The 27,193-nt window shown below is 43.3% G+C and overlaps 1 protein-coding gene across 1 annotated transcript; it reads right to left on the bottom strand.

The window, feature by feature from the left end:
- Window positions 1-24,242: 24,242 nt before the first annotated feature.
- Window positions 24,243-26,022, bottom strand: LOC104668759. The gene is given in 5 exon segments (XM_010371539.2): window positions 24,243-24,470; window positions 24,473-24,715; window positions 24,717-24,776; window positions 25,182-25,245; window positions 25,925-26,022. Coding segments are annotated over 5 exon segments (693 nt in total).
- Between the last annotated feature and the right edge of the window lie 1,171 nt (window positions 26,023-27,193).

Below are 27,193 nucleotides of genomic sequence, written 5' to 3'. Positions count from 1 at the left end.
CTCAAAAAACCAAGAGAGGGGAAGCATCAAGAATGTGATGAGAGAGTTTGCGGCCATGGGAGTGTCACCTTTGCCTCCTCTTCTCCCTGTGCCTGGAAAGGCTGGCCTGTCTGGCTGCCCAGAATAGATGGGGAGAGGTTTAATTGAATCACCTACTGGGTTGGGTAAAGTAAACTGTCGTCATTGCAAATATAATCAAGACTGTATTTTAACAATAAAAAATGTGATTATAATGACATATTTATTAGCTCCTTTCACCTGGGTGGATCTGAGGACATTTCAGAACATAAGTGATTGGAATTGCTTGGCCTACCTCACACACTTACACACACATACACACACACACTCACAGAGACACACACTTACACAGTCCTGTGCATGCACACAAGTGTGTACATACCCACACACATTTCCACTCGCATGTGTGTGTGCACACTCACATACACAAACACAGAGACACATGCTTACAGGGCATCTGGCACTCCGGCCGGCTCTGACACACAGCCCCTCCTGAGAGTGGGCAGTAAGCATTGGGGGGACATCTAGATCCTCCCTGGGGAAGCTGGAAGGCTGACCACCTGGCGAGCAGCAGGGCCCACTCACTGGAGCCCCTGCCTGGATGAGCTGGCTTTGCTCAGCTCCAGCTGCGTTTCCCTCTGTAGACTGTGGGATTGGAAAGCCCTCATCACATGATGTAACTCTCACAAGGCTGTAATCTTCTTCCCTGTCCAGGTCCCAGAGGCTTCAGGCTCTTTGTGGAGTCACCTGCTTGGGCAGCCACGGTTCTGTGGGGCTGCTTGTCAGAGAGTGCAAAGGCTGAGGTCAGTCAGACTTGGGTTTGACTGCTGACTCCATCTCTTACCTGCTGTGTGGCTGTAAGCAAATGCTTATTCTCGCTGGGACTCAGTTTCATCATCTACAAAGTGAAATGTGTTCATACTTCCCTTATGGTCAGTGAGGATGGAATGGGGTAACATTCTGCATCCTGCCTGGCACCACAGGCATATGAGGTGTTCCATAAGTGAATGTTGATTGTGTCAGACAAGAAAGCTGCCTGCCCTCCTCCTCCTCGGCCCTGTGCAGCGGCTGGGGTGGATGAGAAAGCCCATGTTTCCTGAATATCTGTTGGCACCAGGCACTTCTTTGGCTGCTGTCTGAATGTCTGTCTTAGGTTCCAGCTCAGGTCTCTTGGACCAGTCCCCTGGTGTGGGGTAGGGATGCCTGGAACGGCTCTAGCGGCAAGGCCATATCTTGCCAGGTTGCCGGGATGAGCTGAGCATTGTGTCCATGGTGGGTGTCTGAAGGAAATAATGTACACAGTGGTCCATTTCCAAGACCAAGTGCCTTGAATCGGCTTAGGTCAGCAAACTATAGAAGAAAGAGGACACACTAGGCCCCTGCTTGGATAGCTGATGCCTGCTTGTCGGCCTCCTCCTTCCTCCTTCTTCCCCACCCCCTTAGTTGCCCTCACCCGAACCAAAGAAGTTTAAGTTAAAAGTTTACTAGTCTGCAGAATAGCTTGATTTGTCTGTTCTTGTCAGCCTGCCTCGCTACTTAGGTCATAAGTCAAATACTCGAAGAGCCCCTGAGCTGATTAGGATTGCAATGCATTGTGAGCTGCAGCAAAACGCAGCAAGACAACCCTAAAAAAAAACACCTAAAGCCCCTGCCTAACAATCAATTGGCAATATCTGGGAAGATTGTGATCCCACAGTACTCCGTCTATGAGCAACTTGGGGAGGGACCCACAGTACTCCGTCTATGAGCAACTAGGGATAAACTGCTTGTCGAAGCTTCTGGGTGTGCCTGTCCCTCAGACACCCCATCTTGCAAGACCATCATTAAAAGTTTCACTTTCGCTGCTCTCCAGGTCTCTGAGTCCATTCTTTGGGTTTGGATGGGTAAGTTTGTTTCTCACATGTACAAGCCAGAGGTCCATGGGTGACAATCGGGGACCAAGGAGCTTTGTCCATGGGGCCGTAATGGAATGACAGGGCAGAGGTTATCCGACTCTGAGGGCTGGAGGAAGATATGGTTTCTACCTCTTGTCTCATTTCCTACTCATTTAGCCTTCGGAGGCAGGCGCTGCCACTATCCCATGGAGGAGTCTGACACTGTGGGTGGGGAAGGCTGCAGTTACCCTGTGAGTAGCCGGGCTGGACTCCACCCTTGCTCCCTCCTACAATCGACCTCCTGCTCCTCCCAACAACCTTCCTGAAGGAGGCAGTAACCACTGTGCCCTTGCAGCCTCCCTGGCAACCGACTTCTGAATCATCCCACTGCAGAGATCTCATTACTGCAGTGAGTGTGGCTCCAGCCTCCCCTCCCTTGGCTGCTAATGAGCGCCCTAATTTGATTGCCTCCAAATGAATGTGATGCAAAATTAAAAGATGCCAGAAGACATGACCATAAATCCAGTGAGTTGGCTTCAATTTATTATGTTTGAATTCAATTAGATTTCTCCCCCGATCTTTTCCGAATATTTATCTAACTGCTGACTACAGAGCGATAACTGGAAGGGGCTATTATCGTTTAATTCCAGCCTCCTCCATTCAGCTTGGGCTCTGGCAGTACCGTTGGATGGAAAATCTCAGCCTGGATGTGGGGAGGTCAAGGGAGTTCAAGGTCAGCTGCTAAGCCTTCTGCCAGTCAGCCAGCATATTTCCTGTTGGTGAAGAGACTCAAAGCAATATACTCGATTAAAATGTTTTAAAAATGATTTTTAGTGCATAAACACTTCAAGAGACTCCACAGAAGGGAGTGTTGGTGTCAAGGCCTTTGTTGTGTGACAGGCAGCCAGGGGTATGGGGATCTAGGGTCTGGGCTCAGCCTGGCCACAAATTTGTGTGACTCGGGAAAATCACTAACCTTTTCCAGCCTTGGCTTCTCCATTTGCAAAATGAAGAAGTTGGACTCTGGGAACTGTTTTCAGTGACTCTGGATTCTGCACTGCTACTCTCCTTTTAATTTCAGGGTGTTTGCCCACTCTCCTTTCCCACCCCCACAGCCATGTGTCCTGTTTGACCCTGGGAATCTGACTTCTTTAAGCTGGCTCTCGGGCTTTCTTACTGACTGGACAGAGGTTAGCCCGTGGGAGACTCTAGCTGGAAGGCAAAAGTATAGGAAGAGAGAGAGAGTGATCAGGGTATTCCCCCACCCCGTCCCCACTGCCCCTGCCCAAGGCTATGTCTCTCCAAGACATCAGCTCCTGCTGGAAGCCCCTTCTCCACATCTCTAGCTCTTACTGGCTCTGGCAACACTATTCCTCTCTGTCCCTTTAGTCCCATGGGTAACAGCATCCTAGAATTGTCTTCGTGCTTCTCAACATCCCTTGTTCATCCTCTTCACCTGGCCACACTTCTGTAAGGACTACTGACATTAAAGTCTCATCATCTGAACCATTCAATGCCATTTCTTGCCATGATCCTGAGCAATGCAGATGCTAAATCCACTTTTAGACTGCGGTTTTCCATGGAGGGCTCCCTGAGTCTCGAGGGGAGATGAGACAAAAGCAGTCCTGGCTTGGGAGCCTGTTGTGCAATTGGGGAGGTGCCAGAGCAAGGGAGACGCTGTCCCTATGGGCATGGCCAGGCCTCCAGCCTCGGGGAGGCGAGGGAGACGGTGACCGTCTCCTGGGAGTGAGGAGCTGGGGGGATGGTTCCACCCTGCCCCTCACCCCCACCTCCAGAGAGTGAAAGACAATGGGATGTGGAAGGAGGGCAAAGGGGAGGAGGAAGAGGCTCCCTGTCCTGCTGGGTCCTTAGCCAAGTTTGAAGTGGAAGAGTGAGAAGCCCCCATCTAGAGCAAAGGAGTGTGCCCTCAGGGGAGGGGAGAGAGGCTGATGACACAGAGGGCTCACTGGCTCTGAAATGGGCCTCCCAGTGGAACAGTGACGAGAGGCAGAGTCAGCGGTGGCAGAAGAGCAGGAAGGAGAGGAGTCCCAGAGCAGGATGGAAGGAGTAGCAGGGAGATGGCATGGCCAGGGCTGGCCTATGGGGCGATGACCAAAGGTTGCAGGGATGGGTTCAGGAATGAGACCAGTGAAGGATTCTGATTTATGGCTCCCAGCTTTGATGTAAGTCGATGACCGGAACCCCTGGAGGAGGGTGGAGAATCTGACTCCGAATATGTGGCCCAGGAGCCCTGCATGAAGGAGCTGGGGCCTGAAGAGTAACTCTGCATTGAGCACTAGGCCTGGGTCATGGCAGACCAGCATCTTGGGGCCACAGCTGGCTGCCTGGGGCTTCTGCTGGCAGGGCAGGCCGAGTTCTGCCTCAGTGGTTCCCACAGCTTGGACCTTGTGCTGCCCCTTGCAGGAGGGAAGCCTGGCGGTGAATGTTGATTTACCTGGAGACATCTGGGGATGAGCAGCCACCAGGAGGGATGGTGCTCCCGGCCTTCTGAAAGACCAGGGCTGATAAAGAAGGGATGTGAACGTAAGAGATGGGTGCGGATGGGAGCAGGTGGCCTTAGTGAGCTTCCTAGCCTTGGGGCTTTGGGTGGCTGTGACCTGTGAGTTGGTAGGAAACTTGGGTACCAGGTAACCAGGCCAAGACTTCTGGGCAAGCAGAGTTGGGATCTAGGGAAAGAGTCTGGGCTCCAACCCAGATCCCAGAGATGCAAAGGCGAATCAGATCCTGGCTGGCTGCTCTCTCTGATGGCTCCCAGTCCTCCCCCAGACCCAGGGCTATAGGCCAGACTGGCAGGGGCAAGAGGCAGGAGCTGAGTGGGACATGTCCAGTGTCCTGACCAAACATAGACTGGACCCAGATGAGCCATATGCCTGGGAAACAGAGAAATGGGGCGAGGCCAGGTCTTCTTGTGAGAATGAATGTGCCTTACTCTCTCCTGAAGAGAGGGTGAAGACAAGAGTTCATTCATTCATTCGTAACTGCTTTTTGATTTAAGCAGGCGAGTTTGTTTAACAGGCTGGGAACATCTCTCTTTTATTGAAACATGTGACATAGCAGGTTAAACTCCTAAAGATTCAGCATAGCAGATGAGAATCGAGGAAGTTTCCTTCTCAAAAAGCATAACTTGCATGTGAAGAAAGATGGTTCCAAATTATGTTTTTTCCCCATGACTCTAAAATTTTATCCCAAATGGAGTTACAATATTAGATATTGATCAGATCAGCACTTCATATCAAAGCTCAATCCATCCAAATATTTAAAAATCTTTCACTCTCACAGCACATCTTGTGATCAACATAAAACAAACAGCAACAAATCAAATATGAGAGAAGGGTTTATGGTGAGAGAAAACAGTTTCTAACCTCTCCCCTCCCCAGTCCTGGCCTCACTCTCCAGAGCCAACTTCTTGTAAACATTTCCATTTTTAGTACTTCTGGTGGGTGCCTCCACAATGCTTAGTAGCACGTATAGGCACTTAGTTTTTTATTCATCTGTAGCAAATGTATCTACCTCCTATGACGGAACATAAGAAACGGCCTCATTATGCACCTCTTCTTCCTCCCTTCATCATTCCAAAGCTTTATCATTTTGGCATAATTATTTTTAGTTTTCTGTTATTTACTTTTAAAACTTTAAACCATAGAATTGTACTTTGATTCTGCATTCCATCCACCTCAGGGAGGGTGACGGTCTGGGGCAGCCAGGTTGGGTCTGTTCCCATACCCTCCCCTTCTTCTGAAAGGACTCTCCCCTCCTTCTCAGGGGCCTGTGCCCATGACCGGCCAGTCACAGGGCCAGGCGTATGTCCTGGGCCCTGGCCACTGTGGGATACAGGCATGCTCCCCAGTCTTGACCACTAAGAATCCTCCAGGACTTTCACTACAAAAACTGCTCTCTTTTGTTCTGGGATTACCTCTAGGAAGGAAACGTAAAATCGGCTGTAGTAGGGTGCCTCCAGGCCCCTGACATGTGGAAAGATGGTGCAGGAGAAAACCAACCCAAAGGTCAGTGGGGGTGGAGAGGAAGTTGTGAGAGAGATCAAGCTGTGGTGGTAAGAAAGGCGGCCGGTCCTGCTCACTGATGCCTCCATTGCTTCCACACTGTTACAGTTACACTGGCTTGACAACTTCAGTATTAGCATTAAGAGAATTGTTTCAGTTTTCCAGCTAATGCAGGGTGTATTGTACACCCCACCTCAGGTAAGATGAGAATTAGCGCATAGGCTGCCTGTGCTACTTTTCTGTTGCTGCTGTAACAAGTTTCCACAAATTTACGATTTGCTTAGAGCATCACACATCTTACAGTTCTGGAGCCAGAAGTCCAGCATGGGTCTCACGGGGCTAAAATCAGTGTCACAGGGCAGCTGTGTTCCCATGAGGCAGCTGTGTTCCCATGAGGCTCCGGTAGGAGACCGTTTCCTTGCTTTTTCCAGCTTCTAGAGGCTGATGGAGTTCCTTGGCCAGCCACCTTCTTCCTCCATTGTCACAGCAGGCGTAGTTTCACTCTGACCTCTTCTGCTTCTCCTTTCCACCAAAGGGCCTTTGTGGTTACACTGGGTACAACTGGGTGCTTAGCCTGTCTAATATTGCCACACCCTCTTGTGAATCTTCTTTTTTCTTTTTTAAGAGATAGAGTCTCTCTTTGTTGCCTAGGATGGAGCAGAGTGGTGTGATGATAACTCACTGCAGGCTTGAACTCCTGTCCTCAAGCGATCCTCCTCCCTCAGCCTCCCAAAGTGCTGGGATTACAGGTGAGAGCCACAGTGCTAGGCCTCTCATGAACCTTGTCTTCCAGAAATGTGTTGGACTCTTATCTATTAGTAAGCCATCTTTCTCTCTTTTTTAATGCTTTTCCCTTATAGATTTATTCCATTTCAAATTTATACGCTTAAATTTCAGTGATGTCTTAGGAAGAACAGGAGAGGAGGAACAAAGGAACAAACCTCTTTAATGGGAAGGTGAAAGGACCCTTTTAAAAGTGTGCAGTGGGGACAGCCTGGGCTTGGGCTCTGGTAAGACCTGGTGAATGGTGGGTTAATACTCCCTCCCTCACTTGGTGTTGCTGGGAGGATAAAACAGAAGATGTGGTGAACAGGTGTCCAACAGCTACCTCTTGCTTTGTGCAGCCGGCGTCACATCCAGGCCGAGTGCTGTGGGGAGTGTGGCTCATCCTGCTGGGGCCACCCCAGGCCTCGCTCACTGGAGACTCTGGAATCAGGGCTGACTGAGCAGCCTGTGGCACTGAAGAATGTTCTAGGAAAGGAGGTGTGTCCTCCTTGGAGGGGAAAGCTTCATGGTGGCTGAGCTGAGGGTAAGGGGTGGGTGAGGGCCATTTGAAGAGTCACCGCCCCTACACTCTTTTATATTTTGGAGCCTCCACCCACGCCACTTCAAACAACAAAACACACACATCTAAGTCAGTAAGTGCACTTCGTGTATATCTATATAAGTGATGTGCAATTACTATATAATGGTTCACTAGCTGACCTGACATTACTCACATATCGTAGACATGTGACTAACTGTAGGCGTGTAATCAAGTGTTCACATCTTATTACACATTTAATTCCTAAGGCATTTCTACAATTTTATTTGAGAATTTTAGAACTGCCAATTTTTTTTTCATGTTTCAAACCTTTTTACAGGTGCTGAAAAATCCCAAAGGCCCTATATTCTGGGACCAAAATGGACAAAATAGCCCTAGGAAGTATGCTTGGGAGGATGGTGACGGCTGGGCTTGCTGAGGGAGGTGCCAGCTAAGGTGCTGGGCACACCAGAGGCAGGGGATCTGGACCACAACTGTTAGTTTGATGAATACACTAACAGCGGAATGACCCCACCGGGAGTGGCCAGCAAGCAGGGTCCAACAGGAAAGACATCTGGGAGGCCAGCAAGTGGAATCCTGGCTCTGCCACCTTCGTGCTGTGTGATATCAGCCAAGTTACTTGTCCTCTCTGATTCTCAAATGCTTGGAGGCCCTTTGACCTCTAGAGTCTATGGGACCAGAGTGACCACAAGGCTCTGGTTTGTTGGTGGCTGCCTCTTTATTTAACTCCTTTTCTCAAATATGGTCTATGGACTTTGCTTAAAGTAAGGTGTCCTGTGCACACTCTTCTCCCTGACCTTGAGGCCATGAAGAAGCCTGCCCTGCAGAAGGACTGAGGAAACTAGTGAAAGGAAGGGGAGAGGGGAGATAAAGTGCTCAGGTTACAGAATGTGAGAATCATGCCCCTTTTCTCCAACCGAAGACATTCCTAGGCGCTTTATCTCCCCTGTTGCAATTCCCAAATCACAAAAGCCTTATGCATCCAGTTTGGCTGACATCCACCCCAATGGGAGTGAGTGAGATTGAACCACTCCTCAGGTGAATGGAAAATTAAGGCCAACCGAGGCCTACCCAGTGCCCCACTGTGGGGCCTAAAAGGAGCAGCCACTGGCCAGAAAGCTCTTTGGGGACCCAGCAGAAATAGCAGAGGTGGGGATGCGAGCTTCCGCCTGCATTTGTTCCAGGGTGGTCCAGTGAGGATTTGGAAGGAATGGTGTGGAAGGACCCTGCCCAAGAAGGTTGGATGCTGGCTGGGAAATGCCCAGGCTGCCAGTTCCCTACCCTGGGGAAAGGCCAGGCTGGCACAAGCCAGAGCCAGAGTCCAAAGTCACAGAGAGGCCACACCTGGGCACTGCTCCCAGCAAGGGAGGGTCCAAGCTGGGAATTACTTCTCTTTGGAAAGCGAGGTCCCAGTATGGGGTCATGATGGGGGTGGTACAGAAATACTGCTATTGTTGCTGTTGTCCTGTCACTTCTGGCATTAGAAATGGTGTTAAGCTTCTATGTGACGGGCATTGGAGGTCAAACCTGAAACAGATGAGGTCCATCCCTTTACGAGGCTCACATTCTAGGTAGGGAGACAGGTACCTTCTCCACCTAAGAAACAACAAGAGATACAGAATGCAATAACTGTCCTGAAGAGAAAAACCAGGGGATGGAGAGAGAATAATGGTGGTAGGACGGGTCAGACTTTACGATGGTAAATAAGGAGTGGTCTCTGAGAAGGGGCGAGGCAGAGGAATTGAGGCTCAGGGAAGTGAAGCACTTGCGCAAGGCTGCTTGCTGGTCATGGCAGAGCCAGCAAGCTCATTCCCTCCTCATTATGTCAACCTTTGGGACGAGGGTCTGGGCAGGACAGAAACTACTGCACCAGGGGTGTGTGGCTCCAGCAGAGAAAGCCAAGGTGCCCCATGCAATCCAGAACCTGAGCCTTCTGGGCTCAATCTTCAAAGGAATGACACTCAGAGTTGTGTCCCCTGCCTTTTCTCCACCTTCCTGAGCTTTTCCCACCTCCACTCTGGTGGGTTTGGGGACAGGACCTGCCCTCTGCAAAATGATGACCGAGAATAAGTTGGATTTTCAAGGAGACCTTGGAGAACACCACCTGCTTACTGTGCAAAGCAGGAAACAGGTCTGGAGAGGGTGCACCATTTTTTCAGCATCATACACCTGACCTACAGCAGAGTTTCCTAAAGGCTCCCTCGGTGCTTTTTCCATTGCTGTGGCCAGATCCCTCCACAGGAACTTACAGGAACTCAAAGGAACGAGTCACTCATGGCAGAATCACTAATGTGATGGAGGATGGGAGTGAGAGACGGCATAATGTCAATTCTGGCACATGCCTGGCACATGGGAAACTGTCCATGAGTGGTTGCTTCCCACCACTTCCACCGCCTGGTTTGGGACATGTCTAAGCTCCCCTGCTGAGCCCAGGGTCTAGCATGTCATGGGAGCTCAGAAGTTTGCTAACTGACTGCATGAATGCTGAGATGTGGGATGTGCTCCTTCTTGCTTTCTCATTCTCAAAGAACACTCTTATACACCTGTTTGGGGGGGATGGTATATAGGCAATCGACTTTTGCCTACCCACTTCCATTATATGAGCATGCACGCAGCGCACGCGCGCGCACACACACACACACACACACACACACACCACACACACCCCTGCCTTCTCAAACTTGTGGAACCAGAAAGGATGCTGCAAGGCCTAAGATAATAATTGCTGGTCTCTTTTTTCTTATGCTTTAGCAGGAAAAACGCACTCCTCCAAGCACACAGCTGCAGAGGTCTTTCGGAGCAGCATGCAGTCTTTAATCACGTTGTGGAGGACAGGATGATCTGTGCCTCAGGAATCTGCTTAGTTGATAACTCAATTCCACGGTTGGGCCCCATTTGTAAGCAGTCATGGCACATCCCACAGAAACCTATAATCTAATTATGGCTGCTGCATCAGTCCTCATCCTTCATGCTGTCATCCACAGCTCCTCACTACCCATTTTACGTGGATGAAGGCTATCTGAGGTACTGAAGGGCAAACATCTGATCTTCCCACTGGAGGCCTGGGCTGCTTTCCTTATTCCCACAGCAGCCACAAGTATTGGGATCACAGCTTGAAAGGCTCTTGTTGGTCCCTGGGACTGGGGCAGTCAGGACAATTTCAGGCCTTTATGAATGGAGGCATTTCATTACTTCAGATCTCACCTAGTCTTGGAGGTCCTGGGCATTTTTAGAACTCACCCAGCCAGATAGCCACTCAGGGTGAGGCTACCTGGATTGTTTATTGGCAACGAATGTTGAATCAGAGACTGTTAGAAAACCAGAAATGAAGATTTTAACAACACACGTAGCGGAACCTAAAGAGGTTTAATCAGTAGGATTGGTACCAGTTCTTTGTACGTCTGATAGAATTTAGCTGTGAATCCATCTAGTCCAGGGCTTTTTTTTGTTGTCGTTGGTAGGTTTTTTATTATTGGTTTAATTTCAGAGCTTGATATTGGTCTATTCAGGGCATTAGTCTCTTCCTGATTCAATCTTGGGAGATTGTATGTTCCCAGGAATTTATCCATTTCCTCTAGATTTTCTAATTTGTGTGCATAGAATTACTCACAGTATTTTCTGAGGATCTTTTGTATTTCTGCATGTATCAGCATGCCATACTGTTTAAGCACATGGACTTTGCAGTTGGACATTCCTGAGTACAAACTCTGCTTCTGACAGAGCATTTAGGTGACTTAGTCTGCTGACTAAGCTGCAGTATCTTCATCTGCAAATGAAGATAATACCCACCTCAGCGGGTAGCTGAGGTCATTAAATGATATCAGATTTCGAAGCATTAGATGCTCACCTTGTAGTAATGATTACTATTGTAATTACTATTAGTGTGGAAACACACACAGGCCTCTAAACTGTCCTGGGTACAGAGAAGGCTCTACAGACAGGTCCTGTTTTAAATTGCAAGAGATACTCAGGCAGTCTTCAGTAGACAAAGGCAGAGGCCATTCAGTGCAGAGGAGGACATTCTGTCCCCTGGTTAGGAAACCTGAACTATGAAGGAGAAAAAAATATTGAGTTAATATTCAGAACAACTTTCCTGAAGTAAATAAATAAATAAAGGAAGACTTGAATTTTCAGACTGAAGGGTAAACTGATTTAGAGAAGTCAATGCTGAGATGACAGATCCTAAAAAAATGAATGTTTGACTTTAAGAAAAAGAATCATAGGTGTATCCAGTAGAAAACCATCTCTCCAAAAACCAATCAAGACAACAACAAAAATAAAAACAACTACCCCCACACAATCACATGAAAACTCAAACCAAGAGAAACACTTGCAGAATGTCAGAATAAGGACTTCTGAAAATCCTTCCTTAACAACGAGTGCACTAGCAAAAATGTCAAAATCAACCTTTTCAGAGTTCTGGAAATTAACCAAATTGCTTTCAGCAATCCAAGTTAGATTCATTCAAGAAACATAGCTGAATCTCAGTAAGAATAGCGAATTTTGTGGTGTTTTAATTTGCCTTATTCATAGTCTTCTTTTCTAAGCTCTATGATAGACTTGAAAATAAATGTTCTCAGCTAGGCATGGTGGCTCACACCTGTAATCCTAGCACTTTGGGAGGCTGAGATGGGAGGGATTGCTTAAGTCCATGAGTTTGAGACCAGTCTGGACAACACAGAGACAACCTCTGTCTCTACACACACACACACACACACACACACACACACACACACAGACACACGCAATTAACATTCTCACAACCATGGCAGCTGTGAAAACCAGCAGCCTGGTAGCCACTGGGGAGGACAGAATAGTTTTGGAGCCCTCCAAAAAATTCCATCCTCAGAAGGTTGTCACTATTTGATCCGTCTGACAGCTTCTTGGAAAAGGCACATTCTTAAGGATTGTCTTTTTTTTTTTTTTTTTTTTTTGAGACGGAGTCTCACTCTGTCGCTCAGGCTGGAGTGCAGTGATGGATCTCGGCTCACTGCAAGCTCCATGTCCCAGGTTCACCCCATTCTCCTGCCTCAGCCTCCCGAGTAGCTGGGACTACAGGCACCCACCACCACACACAGCTAAATTTGTTTTTGTATTTTTAGTAAAGATGGGGTTTCACTGTGTTAGCTAGGATGATCTCGACCCCCTGACCTTATGATCCGCCTGCCTCGGCCTCCCAAAGTGCTGGGATTACAGGCGTGAGCCACCGTGCCTGGCCCTTGGGATTGTCTTTGCTTAACATGGTTCGGAGCTTAGTCTGTGTGAACAGCCCTATCCTGAGGGAATCTGTCAAAAACAATCAGCAAAAATTGTTTAACATTGCAACTGCCTGAAATGGCAGTACCAGTTGGGGCTAATGAGAGGCTGACCAAAACACTTAAAAGGGAAAACTGGGGAATGAGGTAATCATAGTGGCTTTGGAAAAGCTCTGACATTTTCTTAAGAACCTAGAAGGCCATGTGCATGTGCAGGGTTGTACACATGTCCAAGACAGATCTAACTAGAGCTCAACTTTTGTTTAGCTTTGAGGCTCTGTGCAAGCAGGAAGTAAACTCTGAGGCAGAGTTGTCAGCTGCTTGCTGAAGCATTGAAGGCATGACCCAACATGCACAAAGCTTCTCAGAAAAGGTAGGGAGATTTAGTGGTGCATGGAATTTAAAGAAATCTCTGTCCAAAAATTAACGGACAACTAAACTGAGGAAAGACTTCAGTGGCTACACATGACAAAGAGTATACATTAAAACTTAGTCCAGGTAATTCACTAAACAGAGAGAAACAGCAGCATCAGCAACAACAAACAGAAGCAACAACAAATTGTGAAGAGGGGTGAGGTCTGATTTCTAGAGATGCCACGTTATTTATTTAAAACGTTCAGTTTTTAAGAAAAAATTATGAGAAATGCAAATAAACAAAATGTGTGGCCTATTCACAGGGAAAAAGCAGCCATTAGAAACTTTTTCTTGAGGAAGCCCAGACATTGGACTTACGATCAAAGACTTTAGAACAAGTCTTAAAAACATGTTTAAACAACTAAACAAAAACATGTTTAAAGAATTTTAAAAAGCATGACAATGATGTCTTACCAAATACAGCATATCAATAAAGAGATAGAAAGTTATATAAAAAAGGGAACAAAATAAAATTCTGGGTTGAAAGTGCAACTGAAATAAAAAATTATTAACCAGAGGGGCTTAACAGCCAATTTGAGCAGGCAGAAAAAAGATTCAGTAAGTTGAATATGGGTCAATTGAGATTATACAATCCAGGGAACAGAAAGTCAAAAGAACGAAGAAAAATGAACACAGCCTCAGAGAGAATACCCATATGTATATAATGAGAATCCCAGAAGAAGAGGAGATAAAGGGACAGAAAGAATATTTGAAGAAATAATTGCCATAAACTTCCCAAATTTGATGAAGAACATTAATTTACATGCTCAAGAAGTTCAGTGAACTTCAGGTGGTATAAAAACAAAGAAATCTATACCTAGGTACATCAGAGTCAAACTATCAAAAGCCAATGACAAAAAGAGAATCTTGAAAGCTACAAAAGAAAAATAACTCAGCATATACACTCTAGTTTCAAACACTTCAATAAGATTAACAGCTGACTTCTTATCAAAACCATTCAGGCAAGAAGGCAATGGGATAACATATTAAAAGTATTGTGAGAAAATGACTGTCAACCAAGAATTCTATATTTAGCAAGGGTATCTTTGAAAAAAGAATGAAGAAATGCCTAGCTAGATGAATGAAAAATGAGAGAATCCACCATGAGTAGATCTTACCTACAAGAAATACTAAAAGGAGTACCTCAGGCTGAAATGAAAGGACACTAGATGGTAACTTCATCCACACAAAGAAATAAAGAGCACTGCAAGGTAATTACATAATTAAAAAGACAGTGTAATGTATTTTTATTTGTAATTCTTATCTGATTTAAAAATAGCTACATAGATGAGTAATTGTAAAACTGCATTGTTGGGCTTATAATGTATAAAGATGTAATTTGTATGATAATATTTACACAAAGGAAGGGGGCACTGAAGCAATCTTTTAATATATTGTTGAATCTTTAATATATTGAAGCAATCTTTTAATATATTGTTGAAATTAAGTTGGATTGATACGGATTAGATTGTTTTAAGGTAAAATGTTATAATCCCCAGGGCAAGAATAAGAAAATAACTAAAAATATATGGTAAAACAAATAAAAGAATTAAGATGATATGCTAGAAAATATCAATTGAATTCAAAAGACGGCAGTAATAAAGGAATAGAAGAACAAAAAAGATGTAGGACATATAAAAATAGCAAAATGGAAGGTGTAGAGTCTATCTTTTCAGTAAATCATATTAAATGTAAATAGAGTAAACATACTATTCAAAATGCAGAGGTTGTCAAAATTGATTTTTAAAAACTGAATCAACTATGTGTTATCTATAAGAGACATATTTTACACTCAAAGATACAAATAGGTTGAAAGTAATAGGATGGAAAAAGATAAACCATGAAAGTAGTAACCAAAGGGGAGCTAGAGTGTCTGGCTATACTAACAGTAGACCAAATAGACTCTAAGGCAAAAATTATTACAAAAGACAAGGAAAAACATTTTATAATTGTAAAGGTTTCAATCCATTAAGAATACATGGCAATTAAGAATATATATGCACTTAATAGCAGAGATCCAAATACATGAGGCAAAAACTGAAGTGAGAAACAGAAAATTTGACAACTGTAGTTGGAGACATTATTACTGCACTTTCAACAATGGATAGAACAACTAGGCAGAAGATCAACAAGGACATAGAAGATATGAAAAAAACAGTAAACCAACTAGAGCTAGTAGTTACCCATAGAACACTCCACCACCACCAACAGAATAGACATTCTTTATATGTGTATATGGAATGTTCTCAAGAACAAATCTTGTCATGAGAAGAATAGTGGCCCCCAAAGATATCCATGCCCTAATCCCTGGAATCACATTATATTACATGACAAAAGGGGCTTTGCAGATATGATTAAGGGTATAAACCTTGAGATGCAGAGATTACCCTGGATTGTCTGGGTGGGCCCAATCAAAATACATGATTTCTTAAAGGTGGAGACACTTTCCTGGTCATGGTAGGGAGATGAAATGGAAGAAGGAGGAGACAATTGAGGTGTGAGAAAGGTTTAAGTGACTACTAAACTGATGGACTTGATCCACCATTGCTGCCTTTGAAGATGGAGGAAGGGGACTATTAATAAGGGAATGTGGGTAGCTTCTAGAAGCTGGGAACAGTTCAGCTGACAGCCAGCAAGGAAGTGGGAATCTCAGTCCTACAACTTGCAGGAACTGAATTCTACCAACAACTTGAAAGAACAAGAGAACTCTCCGAGAATTTCCACAAGGGAATATAACCACACAGATTCCTATTTTTAGCCCAGTAAGACATGTCAGACTTCTGATCTTCAAAACCACAATATAATAAATTTGTGTTAGGTACAAACTTGTGGTAATTTGTTATGGCAGCAATAGAAAACACATATGTGTATATTCAGCCATAAAACAAAACTCAGTAAATTTATTTTATTTTATTATTTTTTTTTTGAGGCGGAGTCTCGCTCTGTCGCCCAGACTGGAGTGCAGTGGCCAGATCTCAGCTCACTGCAAGCTCCGCCTCCCGGGTTTACGCCATTCTCCTGCCTCAGCCTCCTGAGTAGCTGGGACTACAGGCGCCCGCCACCTCGCCCGGCTAGTTTTTGTATTTTTAATAGAGATGGGGTTTCACCGTGTTAGCCAGGATGGTCTCGATCTCCTAACCTCGTGATCCGCCCGTCTCGGCCTCCCAAAGTGCTGGGATTACAGGCTTGAGCCACCGCGCCCGGCCAAAACTCAGTAAATTTAAAATAATTGAAATCATATAGAATATGTTCTCTAACAACAGTGGACTGAAATTCAAAACCAAAAACAGAAAGAAATTTCGGACATCCACAAATATGTAGACATTAAACGACACACTCCAAAATAATCAATGGGTCAAAGAAGAAATCACAATGAAAATTAGAAAATTATTTGAAATGAATGAAAATAAAATAACAACATATCAAAGTATATGGGATGCAGCCAAAGCAATACTTAGGGAGACTTTTATAGTTGTAAATGCCTACATTAAAAAGAAGAAAGATCTCGATAACCCAAACTTCCACATTAAGAAAGTAGAAAAGGAAGCTCAAACTAAGCCCAAAGCAAGCAGAAAGAAGAAAATAATAAAGGTTGTAGTGGAAATAAATAAAATAGGGAATAGAAAAAACACTAAGGGAAAAAACAAGAGTAATTGCTTCACTGAAAAGAACAATAAAAGTAGTAAACCTTTAGCTTGACTGACAGGAAAAAAGTTATGTGTCCTATTTCATTCCCTATACATTAAATCATTAAATTATTAATGTATAGGGAATTAAATTATTTATGTTTAGAGAATGAAATATGGCACACCACTACCACCTCATAGAAATAAAAGGATTATAAAGGAATACTATAAACAATTGTAAGACATCAAAATTTTAACTTGGGTGAAATGGAAAAATTCCTAGAAAGACAGGAACTACCAAAACTGACTCAAGAACAAATAGAAAATTTGAATAATAAGTAAGTCCCTTAGTAAGTAAAGGGATTAAATTAGTAATTAAGAATCTCAATGGGCTCAATGGGGAAAGGATTCCCTATTTAATCAATGGTGCTGGGAAAATTGGCTAGCCATAAGTAGAAAGCTGAAACTGGATCCTTCCTTACTCCTTATATGAAGATTAATTCAAGATGGATTAGAGACTTAAATTTTAGACCTAATACCATAAAAACCCTAGAAGAAAATCTAGGTAGTACCATTCAGGACATAGGCATGGGCAAAGACTTCATGTCTAAAACACGAAAAGCAACGGCAGCAAAAGCCAAAATTGACAAATGGGATCTAATTAAACTAAAGAGCTTCTGCACAGCAAAAGAAACTACCATCAGAGTGAACAGGCAACCTACAGAATGGGAGAAAATTTTTGCAACCTACTCATCTGACAAAGGGCTAATATCCAGAATCTACAAAGAACTCAAACAAATATACAAGAAAAAAACAACCCCATCAAAAAGTGGGGAAAGGATATGAACAGACATTTCTCAAAAGAAGACATTCATACAGCCAACAGACACATGAAAAAATGCTCATCATCACTCGCCATCAGAGAAATGCAAATCAAAACCACAATGAGATACCATGTCACACCAGTTAGAATGGCAATCATTAAAAAATCAGGAAACAACAGGTGTTGGAGAGGATGTGGAGAAATAGGAACACTTTTACACTGTTGGTGGGATTGTAAACTAGTTCAACCATTATGGAAAACAGTATGGCAATTCCTCAAGGATCTAGAACTAGATGTACCATATGACCCAGCCATCCCACTACTGGGTATATACCCAAAGGATTATAAATTATTCGACTACAAAGACACATGCACACGTATGTTTATTGCGGCACTATTCACAATAGCAAAGACTTGGAATCAACCCAAATGTCCATCTGTGACAGACTGGATTAAGAAAATGTGGCACATATACACCATGGAATACTATGCAGCCATAAAAAAGGATGAGTTTGCATCCTTTGTAGGGACATGGATGCAGCTGGAAACCATCATTCTTAGCAAACTATCACAAGAAGAGAAAACCAAACACCGCATGTTCTCACTCATAGGTGGGAACTGAACAATGAGATCACTTGGACTCGGGAAGGGGAACATCACACACTGGGGCATATCATGTGGGGGGAGGAGGGAGGGATTGCATTGGGGAGTTATACATGATATAAATGATGAATTGATGGGTGCTGACGAGTTGATGGGGGCAGCACACCAACATGGCAGAAATATACATATGTAACAAACCTGCACATTATGCACATGTACCCTAGAACTTAAAGTATAATAAAAATAAAAAATAAAAATAAATAAATAAAATAAATAAATAAATAAAAAGAATCTCACCATGCACAAAAAACTCAGTACCAAATGGTTTCGCTGATTAGCTTTCCCAAACATTTAAAAAAGATTATTGTCAATTCTTCACAATCTTTTCCAAAAATAGAAGAAACAAACTTCAACTGATTCTATGATGTCCTTATTATTATCATGATACTAAAACAAAAGACATTCTAAGAGAACAGAGCAATATCTTTCACGAATATTAATACAAAAATTATCAACAAAATACTAGCACACTAAACCCAGAAACATATAAAATGATTACGTATCACAATCAAGCGAAATTTATTTCAGGAATGCAAAGTTGGTTTAACATAATAAAACAAATCTAATTAATACACCACATTAATAAAATGAAGGACAAAATTCACCTAATCTCAATAGATGCAGAAAAAGCATTTGACAAAATCAATATCCTTTCATGATAAAACACTCATAAAACTAGAAATAGAGGAGAATTTATGAAATCTAATAAAGAGCATCTATGAAAAACCACAACTGACATCGTCCCAAAGGGTGAAAGAGTGGATACTTTCCTTCTAAGACCAGGAAGAAGGAAAGGAAGTCCATGCTCACCACTTCTATTCACCATTTTATTAGAGCTCTGAGCTAGGGCAATTATGCAAATAAGTAAATACATAAATTTTAAAAATAGCATCCAAATTGAAAAGAAAGATGTAAACTATATTTACAGATGATATAATCTAAGAAATTCACAAAATAGCTATTACAACTAATAAATGAGTTCAACAAGATTGCAGATACAAGAACAATATGAAAAACAAATATATTTCTACACACTAGCAATGAATAATCTGAATATAAGATTAAGAACGCAATTCCATTTACAATGGCATCAGACAAAATAAAAGGCTTCTGAATAAATTTAACAAATAAGCCTAAGACTTGTACGTACTGAAAACAATAAAACACCACTGAAGGAAATTAAGGAAGATCTAAATAAATGAAAAAACATCCTATGTTCACGGATTGGGAAGACTTAATATTGTTAAGATGTCAATGTTTCCCAAATTGGTCTACAGATTCAATGCAATCTTGATTGAAAGATTGTGTGCCTTTTTCTCAGAAATTCATATGGAGATGCAAGAGACCCAGAATAGCCAACATGATCTTGAAAGGGAGAGGACTACACTTCCTGATTTAAAAACTTACTACAGGTTGGGTGCAGTGGCTCACACCTGTAATCCCAGCACTTTGGGAGGCTGAGTTGGGAGGATTGCTTGAACCCGGGAGTTTGAGATCAACCTGGGCAACATAATGAGGCCCCGTCTCTAAAAAAATAAAAAAAGATTAGCTGGGTATGGTGGTGTGTGCCTGCAGTCCCAGCAACTTGGGAGGCCAAGGTGGGAGAATCACTTAAGCCCAAGAGGTCCATGATGCAGTGACCTATGATCAAGCCACTGCACTCCAGCCTGGGCAACAGAACAAGACCCTATCTCAAAAACAAAATGAAACAAAGCAAACCCCCCAAACCCCAAAGAAAACCAAACTCATTACCAATGTCTAGTAATCAAGATAGCCCAATACTAGAAATGTAATAGAATAGAAAATCCAATATTAAACCTTCACATTTATGGTTAACTGATTTTTGACAAAGGTGCCAAGACAATTCAAGAGGATTTAAAAAAAGGCATTAACAAATGATGCTGGGACAACCGGATTTCCACATGTAAAGGAAAGAAACTGGACACTTACCTTACATCATGTACAAAACTTGACTCAAAATGGATCAAAGTTCTAAATGTAAGAGCTAACACTATAAAACCATAGAGGTAAATGTTTATGACCTTGGATTGGTAAAAGGATTCTTAGATATAACACCAAAAGCAGAAGTGACCAAACAAAAAAAAATAAGCAGGACATTATCAAAATTGACAGCTTTTGTGCTTCAAAGGACACCATCAAGAAAGTCAAAAAGCAATCCACAAAATGGGAGGGAATATTTGCAAATCATATATATATGATAATCACATATATATGATGTGATATATATATGATGTGATATATATGATGTGAAATATATGATGTGATATATGTGATATATATGATGTGATATATGTGATATATATCATGTAATATATATCATGTAATATAATTTGATAAGCGACTTGTATCCAGAATATATGAAGAACTCTAACAACTCAGCAATAAAAGACAATAAACTAATTAAAACATGGGCAAATAATTTGAATAAATATTTCTCCAAAGAAGATATACTCATGATCAAAAAGCACATGCAACGATGCTTGACATTATTAGTCATTAGGAAAGTGCAAATAGAACCACAATAAGATACAACTACACGCCCATTAGTATGGCTTTCATAGAAAAAGACAGGAAATAAGAAGTGTTGGTGAAGATGCAGGAAATTGAAAACCCCATTCATTGCTGATGTGAACATAAAATGGTGCTGTCACTTTGGAAAACAGTTTGGTAGTTTCTCAAAAAGTTGGGTGTAGTATTATCATATGACCAAGGAATTCCACTCCTAGATACATACCCAAGAGAACTGAAAACATATATCCACACAATATCTTGTACAAGTGTATTCAAAGCAGCATTATTCATAATACCCTAAAAGCAGAAACAATCCAAATGTCTGTCAACTAATGAATGGATAAACAATTGTGGTATTCCTTTCCAGTGGTAGGAGAGAGAATTGATTAGGGAAACGTGGCAGATTCACTAAACTCCACTAAATGACGGACCTGAGCCAACAGTTCACAGGAAAACAACACAAAAGGCCTTTAAATATATAAAAAGCATCACTTTAAAAACTTGACTTGTCATCACAGGAAGTCAAACTGAAACACTGAATTACTATACTTTGTCCACCAGATGAGTGAGGATCAAATTTTGAAGATTACTGTCTTAGTAAGAGGTTTAGGAAATTGGTATTTTCCTTCCGTACTGATGAGAATGCTATTTTTGGGACATCTTGACAAAAATCTATCTTAAGTACAATTCCACATACTCTTTGATCTAAACACAATATTTTAGGAGTCTATCGTATGGTGATACAAAGTAATATAAGAATGTTTATTGTAATAATTTCCAATAACAAGTTACTAAAACCAGCCTAAACAACCAAAAACAGACTAAATGAGTAGAGATTGGTTAAATAAATTATGGTACATTCACAGTGAAATTTTACACTGCTATTAAAAAGTATTAATTTTTCCCAAAGATATATTAAATACATATAATTTCAAATCGAAAGAAGACTAGCATTAGACAAAAGCTAGAGAAGGAGGGAAAGTACATATATTTTTGCATATATCTAGAGAATTTCTAGAGGCATATACAGGAAACTTAATAACTGTGAGAGAGTTTGGAGAGGACTTTGGCTGGGGGTTCTGGAGTGGTGCAGAGATTTATTTTCACCATTTACTCTTTTGTACTTCTTGATTTTCTAGAAGCACGTGCAAGAGGAATTTCTAGAAGCATATACAAGAAACTTAATAACTGTGAGAGCGTTTGGAGAGGACTTTGGCTGGGGTCTCTAGAGTGGTGCAGAGATTTATTTTCACCATTTACTCTTGTAGTACTTGATTTTTATCAAGTGCATGCATTACTTTTTTGCCTTTTAGGTTTTTATTTTAGGTATGTTTAGACTTTTAAATTTTCAAATAATCGTAGATTGACAAGAATTTGTGAAGGGGTCCCAATATCCTTCACCCAGTTTCCCCAATGTTTTACGTTCTATAGAACAATATCAAAACAAGGAAACTGACATTAGCACCATGTGCATTCTTCTATTACATTGTATCACATGTGTAGATTCCCGTAACCACCAAGACACAAAACCATCCCATCACCCAAGATCTCTCCTGCTACCTCTTTGTAGTCACACTTCCCCACCACCCCCTCTAACGCCTGCCAACCACTAATCTCTTTTCCATGTTTATAATTTTGCCCCTGGAAGAATGTTACACAAGTGAAATCCTACAGTATGTGACTTTTTGAGATTGCTTTTTTTTTCACTTGGCCTAATGCTCTTGAGATTCATCCATTTAGTTATTTGCATCAATAATTTGTTTCTTTTTATTGCTGAATATTGGCATAGATGTGTCACTTAGTCTAAGCATTCACTTAGTGAGGGACATTTTGGTTCATTGCTAGTTTCTGGCTATGATAGGAAGACACAGGAGAAAATCATCTGGACCTAGGAGATGAGGATACACAGGCATGGCACCCAAGTACGATTCATTAAAGAAAGAATTGATAAATTGGACTTCATCAAAATTAAAAACTTTGCCTCTGCAAAATATTCTGTTAAGATGATGAAAGGACAAGCTACAGAGGGGAGAAAATATTTGCAAATCGCGTATCTGACAAAGGACTCACATTTACAATGCATAATGAGCTCTCAAAACTCAACAGTAAAAAAATAATCTAGTAAGAAATTGGGCAATAGACATGAAGAGACATTTCATCGCTGAGGAAAGTAAGCATGTGGAAATATATTTAACATCATTAGCTTTTGGGGAAATGCCAATTGAGATCATGAGAAATCACTACACACTTATTTGAGCGGCTGAAATAAAAACGTAGTGATAAAACCAAATGCTATCAAGGATGCAGAGAAACCAAATTTCTCACCCCTTGCTTGTGGGAATATAACATGATACACACAGCCACTCCCAAAAATAGATTGGCAGTTTCTCAGAAAACATGTACTTATCATATTAGTCCACAATCACATTCCTGGGCATTTATCAGAGAAATTATAATTTAAGTTTGCACAAAAATCTACACACAACTGTTCATAACTGCTCTATTCATAGTGTTTTTATTGGCAGGTAATTTACATACAATGAAATGTAAAAATCTTAAATTTTACAATTCAATGTGTGTTGTCAAATGCCTGCATTCCTGTCCTCCCCCACTGTAAGATTTAGAACATTCTAGCACCCCCAAAAAGTTCTTTCATGCCCCCTTCAGCTAACCTCTGCCATGCCACTCCATCCACAAACCCCAACGCAACTATTTTTATTAAAAAAAAAAAAAAATGGCAAAAATCGCAATTACTTTTGCATCAACTTAATAGTAGTCTGATTTTTAAACCACAGATTTGTTTTCATATAAATGGAATCATACAATGTATATTCTTTCATACCTGACGTCTTTCATTCAGGAACCTGATTCAGAGCTTCTGCCGTGTAGTAGGTGGCATCAATAGTTCATTTTCTTTTTATTGTCTGCTAAGATTCCATTGTATGGATTCAATCTAGTCTGTTTATTCGTTCTCCTGTGAATGAATATTTGGGTTATTTCTAGTTTTTGTCTTTTATGAATAAAGCTTCTATTTTCATTGTTTTATAAATCTATTTGTTAGATATGAGTTTCACTTCTTTATCCTTGGATAAAAACCTAAGGATGGACTCGCTGGATTATATAATAGGGTATTTGTTTAAATTTACAAGAAACAACCAAACCATTTTCAAAAGTGTTTGCATTCTTTTCCTTACTCGCCTGAAATATATGAGGTGGGCTTGTTTGAAGTTTGTGAATGTGTATGAGTTTCTCATGTGTGTACTGGCATTTGTCTACGTTCCTTTGTGAATAGTTTACCCAGCCTTTTTTAAAAAGAATGAACATTTTGTTGAGTTATAGGAATTATTAAATACTTCAGAATCAAGAATCAAGTCACTTGTTATGTTTTACGCATATTTTCTCCTAGTCTTTGACTTGCCTATTGATTTGTTTCTTACTGAAGTTTTTTTTTCTCACGGATTAAGTCCAAGGTGTGTCTTTTTCGTCCAGCCAGGTGGCCCCGGCGGGTCGCTACTCAGGGACCCACGTGGGCCAGGGCGGTGCAACAGTGACCCACAGGGGCCAGTGCAGTGAAGTGGCTTTGAAATCTGATTGGAGAAACAGACTGCTCAGCTGTAAGAACACACAGCGCTCCAGAAAACTGGTGTTCAACAGAACGCGTCACTCCGGCTTCCGCTGCTGCGGCGGAGAGTCAGGTTCTCGCGCAAGGCCCCGCACGTCCGCCCCCGCGCGCCCGCTTCTCTGTCCGGAGAAAGCCTTTCTGCGGGGGCGGAAGCCGCTACAAGAGAGCGGGTTTCCAGGCACGCCTGGCGCCACTAGGCGGCACTGAGGCGGCGCTGCGCCCTGACTGCCGGTTGGAGGCGACACGGGCTCTGGGGCAGGGACCGCTTTTAAGAGTTTGCTGGTCACGAGGGGAGGCATGGGGGCGCGACCTTGTCCAAGATCTGTCTGCAAGGGACCCTTCCCAGCCTTTGTGAACACAGCCCGGGGAAAGGGGCCGTCCGGGGAGTAAAGGCAGCAAAGGCAGCCCGGGAAGAGGAGGAGGGGCTGAAACCAAAGGCATCCTGCGTACCCAGTTGTTCCCAGGGGACAAGTCCCCCGGTTAGCTGGGCACAGGGAGGCATGGGGAACGGCAGCGACTGCGTTGGGATGGGGCGGCTGCCCCCAGGTTGGGGCGGTGACCCGTGTTCCACCAGGCCAGGCACAGGGCTGAGGTGGCTGACTCCTGTTTCACAAGTGAAGACCTGGTCACCCCAGCGGCAAGGCATTCCGGAGTGGGAGAATTCCTGAGTCCTGGGAAGGAAGCTTTGGTTACAGGGCTGTGGCCCTGAGCAGGAGCTGGCTGGCCCAGCAGGGTGGGCCAGCACTTAAGTCAAGGCTGAGCGCCAGGCACCAGGGACTCGGGTCTGAGAGACCTGATGTACATCCTGCTGCAGAGCAGATCACAGATGCGCCCGCATGAATCCCCAGGCTGAGCCCAGAATTCCCTGGAAAATGCCCAGGAACACAGGTAGTCACCACGCTAGGACATCACACAGGGCCCACCTTGGCCAAATACCACGAGGGATCTTGGACACCTGCATGGGGCCATGGAAGTGCCTGCAAACTCACACTCAGGCCTGGTGCTCACCGAGGTATTGCAGATATTTGTGGTCTCAGAGTAGGAGCTTGGGGAAATCAGTGTCTGCTCTTCACTGCAGGAACAGAGATGCAGTGACCTAGGACACATGACAAATATTTAAAACGACGTCCTTTGTCAAGGACAGAGGTAGCCAAGGCCAGCCTTCTCCAGGAAAGTACCCCAGGACCCCAAAGCGCAGGGCTGTTAGGTGGGAGGGAATTGGTCTGTGTGTCTCCCTAGAGTGTTGCAACACTTTGGCGCTGGGCTCCCTGTCGCAGACTCACCTTCCATACTTAAGCCAGAGGCTTATGAAAGCCAGGCTAAGATCCTCCCCTGCCTATCCCTGTAAAGCCTCCCCACTGGTCCCTGGAAATCCTTTGAGCTTCTTAGCCCCACAGCATGAGCCTGCTCTGACTCAGGCCCTGACCTGCTCTTTCTCTTCTGTCTCTCCCTCCTCTGTTGATATGGACACACGATTCCTTTGGCATGTCCGGTACAGACCAGACCCCCTGCTGTTGTTAGCATTCCTCCCTCTCCCTGGAATGTTCTTTCCTATCTGTCTACCTGATAAGCACTGAGTCGTCCTGCAAAACTCTGCACAGCTTTCACCTTCCCTGTGGAGCCTCCCCTGGCCAGCCCCACCCTGTTGCAGGCAGAATGCTTGGCGGTGTAACAATGTGGGTTGCTGACCACAAATCCATTCCCTCTTTATTCCTTGCCAAGGGAATGCTGATTTTGAGGTCTGTTTTCACTTATTGGAATAGTCCTGAATAAAATCTGGTTTTACTACTTTATCGTCTAGCTCTGGTTTTTCTTTGCCGTAGGTATTCCCTGCTTGTAGCCTTGCCATAGCTCTATCATTGCTGCTGATGATAGTTATCAACCCTCGGGAAGGTGACCCTAAACAAGCCAAGTCCAACACGCTAGCTCTACCCCCTGGGAGCATGAGACCAACAAGGGTGGGCATGTGCCCGGTTCTGGCCTTGCCCTCATGGACTGCGGGTCAGGGGTGGGAAGCTCTTACAGAGCAGCTGTAGCGGCCATAGGGGCCATCCTGCTGGCCATGCCATGGCAGTGTCAGAACCCCAAACAACACCTGGGGTGAAGGAGCTGCCGAAAGAGTGAAGCGACCCCACTTTGTCCTGTTAGATCTGTCTGGGAAGTATTTTTATTAGGGTTGGCTGGGTAAGCTTTCTTCCACAGGGAGCCTAAGGGGGCCCAGAGAGTCTTCTTAGAACTGGAGGCCATCAAAGATTGGCTCAGGCTCACTGACTAGTAGGCTCTCCTGTTCCCAAAGTCCATACTCTTGTTTGTTGTTATTCAAAAATATTTGTTGAATGCCTGCTATCTACTAGGCCCTGAATGTTTAAAAACAAATAAAGTTCCTGCCTTCAAGGGGCTTACAGTTTTTCTGAGAGGACACGTAAAGAGATAAAATGTCGTTAGGGTGTAGTTCTGTGTAATTGAGAGTGTTCTTAGGTGCTAACAAGAGCATCTACTCTGTAGTTTAAGCAGAAAACAAATGTATGAAAGGCTATTGGAGAGCTCACATAATTCTGTGTGGCACAAACACTGTGTCTCAAATCATGCTGCAGAGCAAACTTGGGGCTCACTATGCTGGACCATGTTGTGCCTTCTCTCCCAGCCAGTGCTGCAATGGAAGAAAAGGAATTCAGCTCCTAGGAAATGCAAAACATTGATCTGTGGATAGAGAAGGAGTATATGTAGGTATCATCTCTTGGAGGGAATTAAAAAGTAACGATGATAGAGCTATGGCAAGGCTACAAGCAGGGAATACCTTATGGCAAAGAAAAACCAGAGCTAGACGATAAAGTAGCAAAACCAGATTTTATTCAGGACTATTGCAATAAGCGAAAACAGACCTCAGTATACAGTCAGGCTCATTCTAAAAACAGCATGAGAAGTTGAGAGTTGGAGCCATGGAGCAGGTAGGAGTTGAAAGATGGAAAATTACCAAGAGGAAACGTCAGGGGTGAGGGTGATGCTGGCTAAACTGACCT

Source organism: Rhinopithecus roxellana, chromosome 11 (assembly GCF_007565055.1).
Source record: "Rhinopithecus roxellana isolate Shanxi Qingling chromosome 11, ASM756505v1, whole genome shotgun sequence".
Lineage (NCBI taxonomy): Eukaryota > Metazoa > Chordata > Mammalia > Primates > Cercopithecidae > Rhinopithecus > Rhinopithecus roxellana.
The sequence above is the reverse complement of the archived record's forward strand: the minus strand, read 5'-3'. Positions and strand labels throughout refer to the sequence as shown.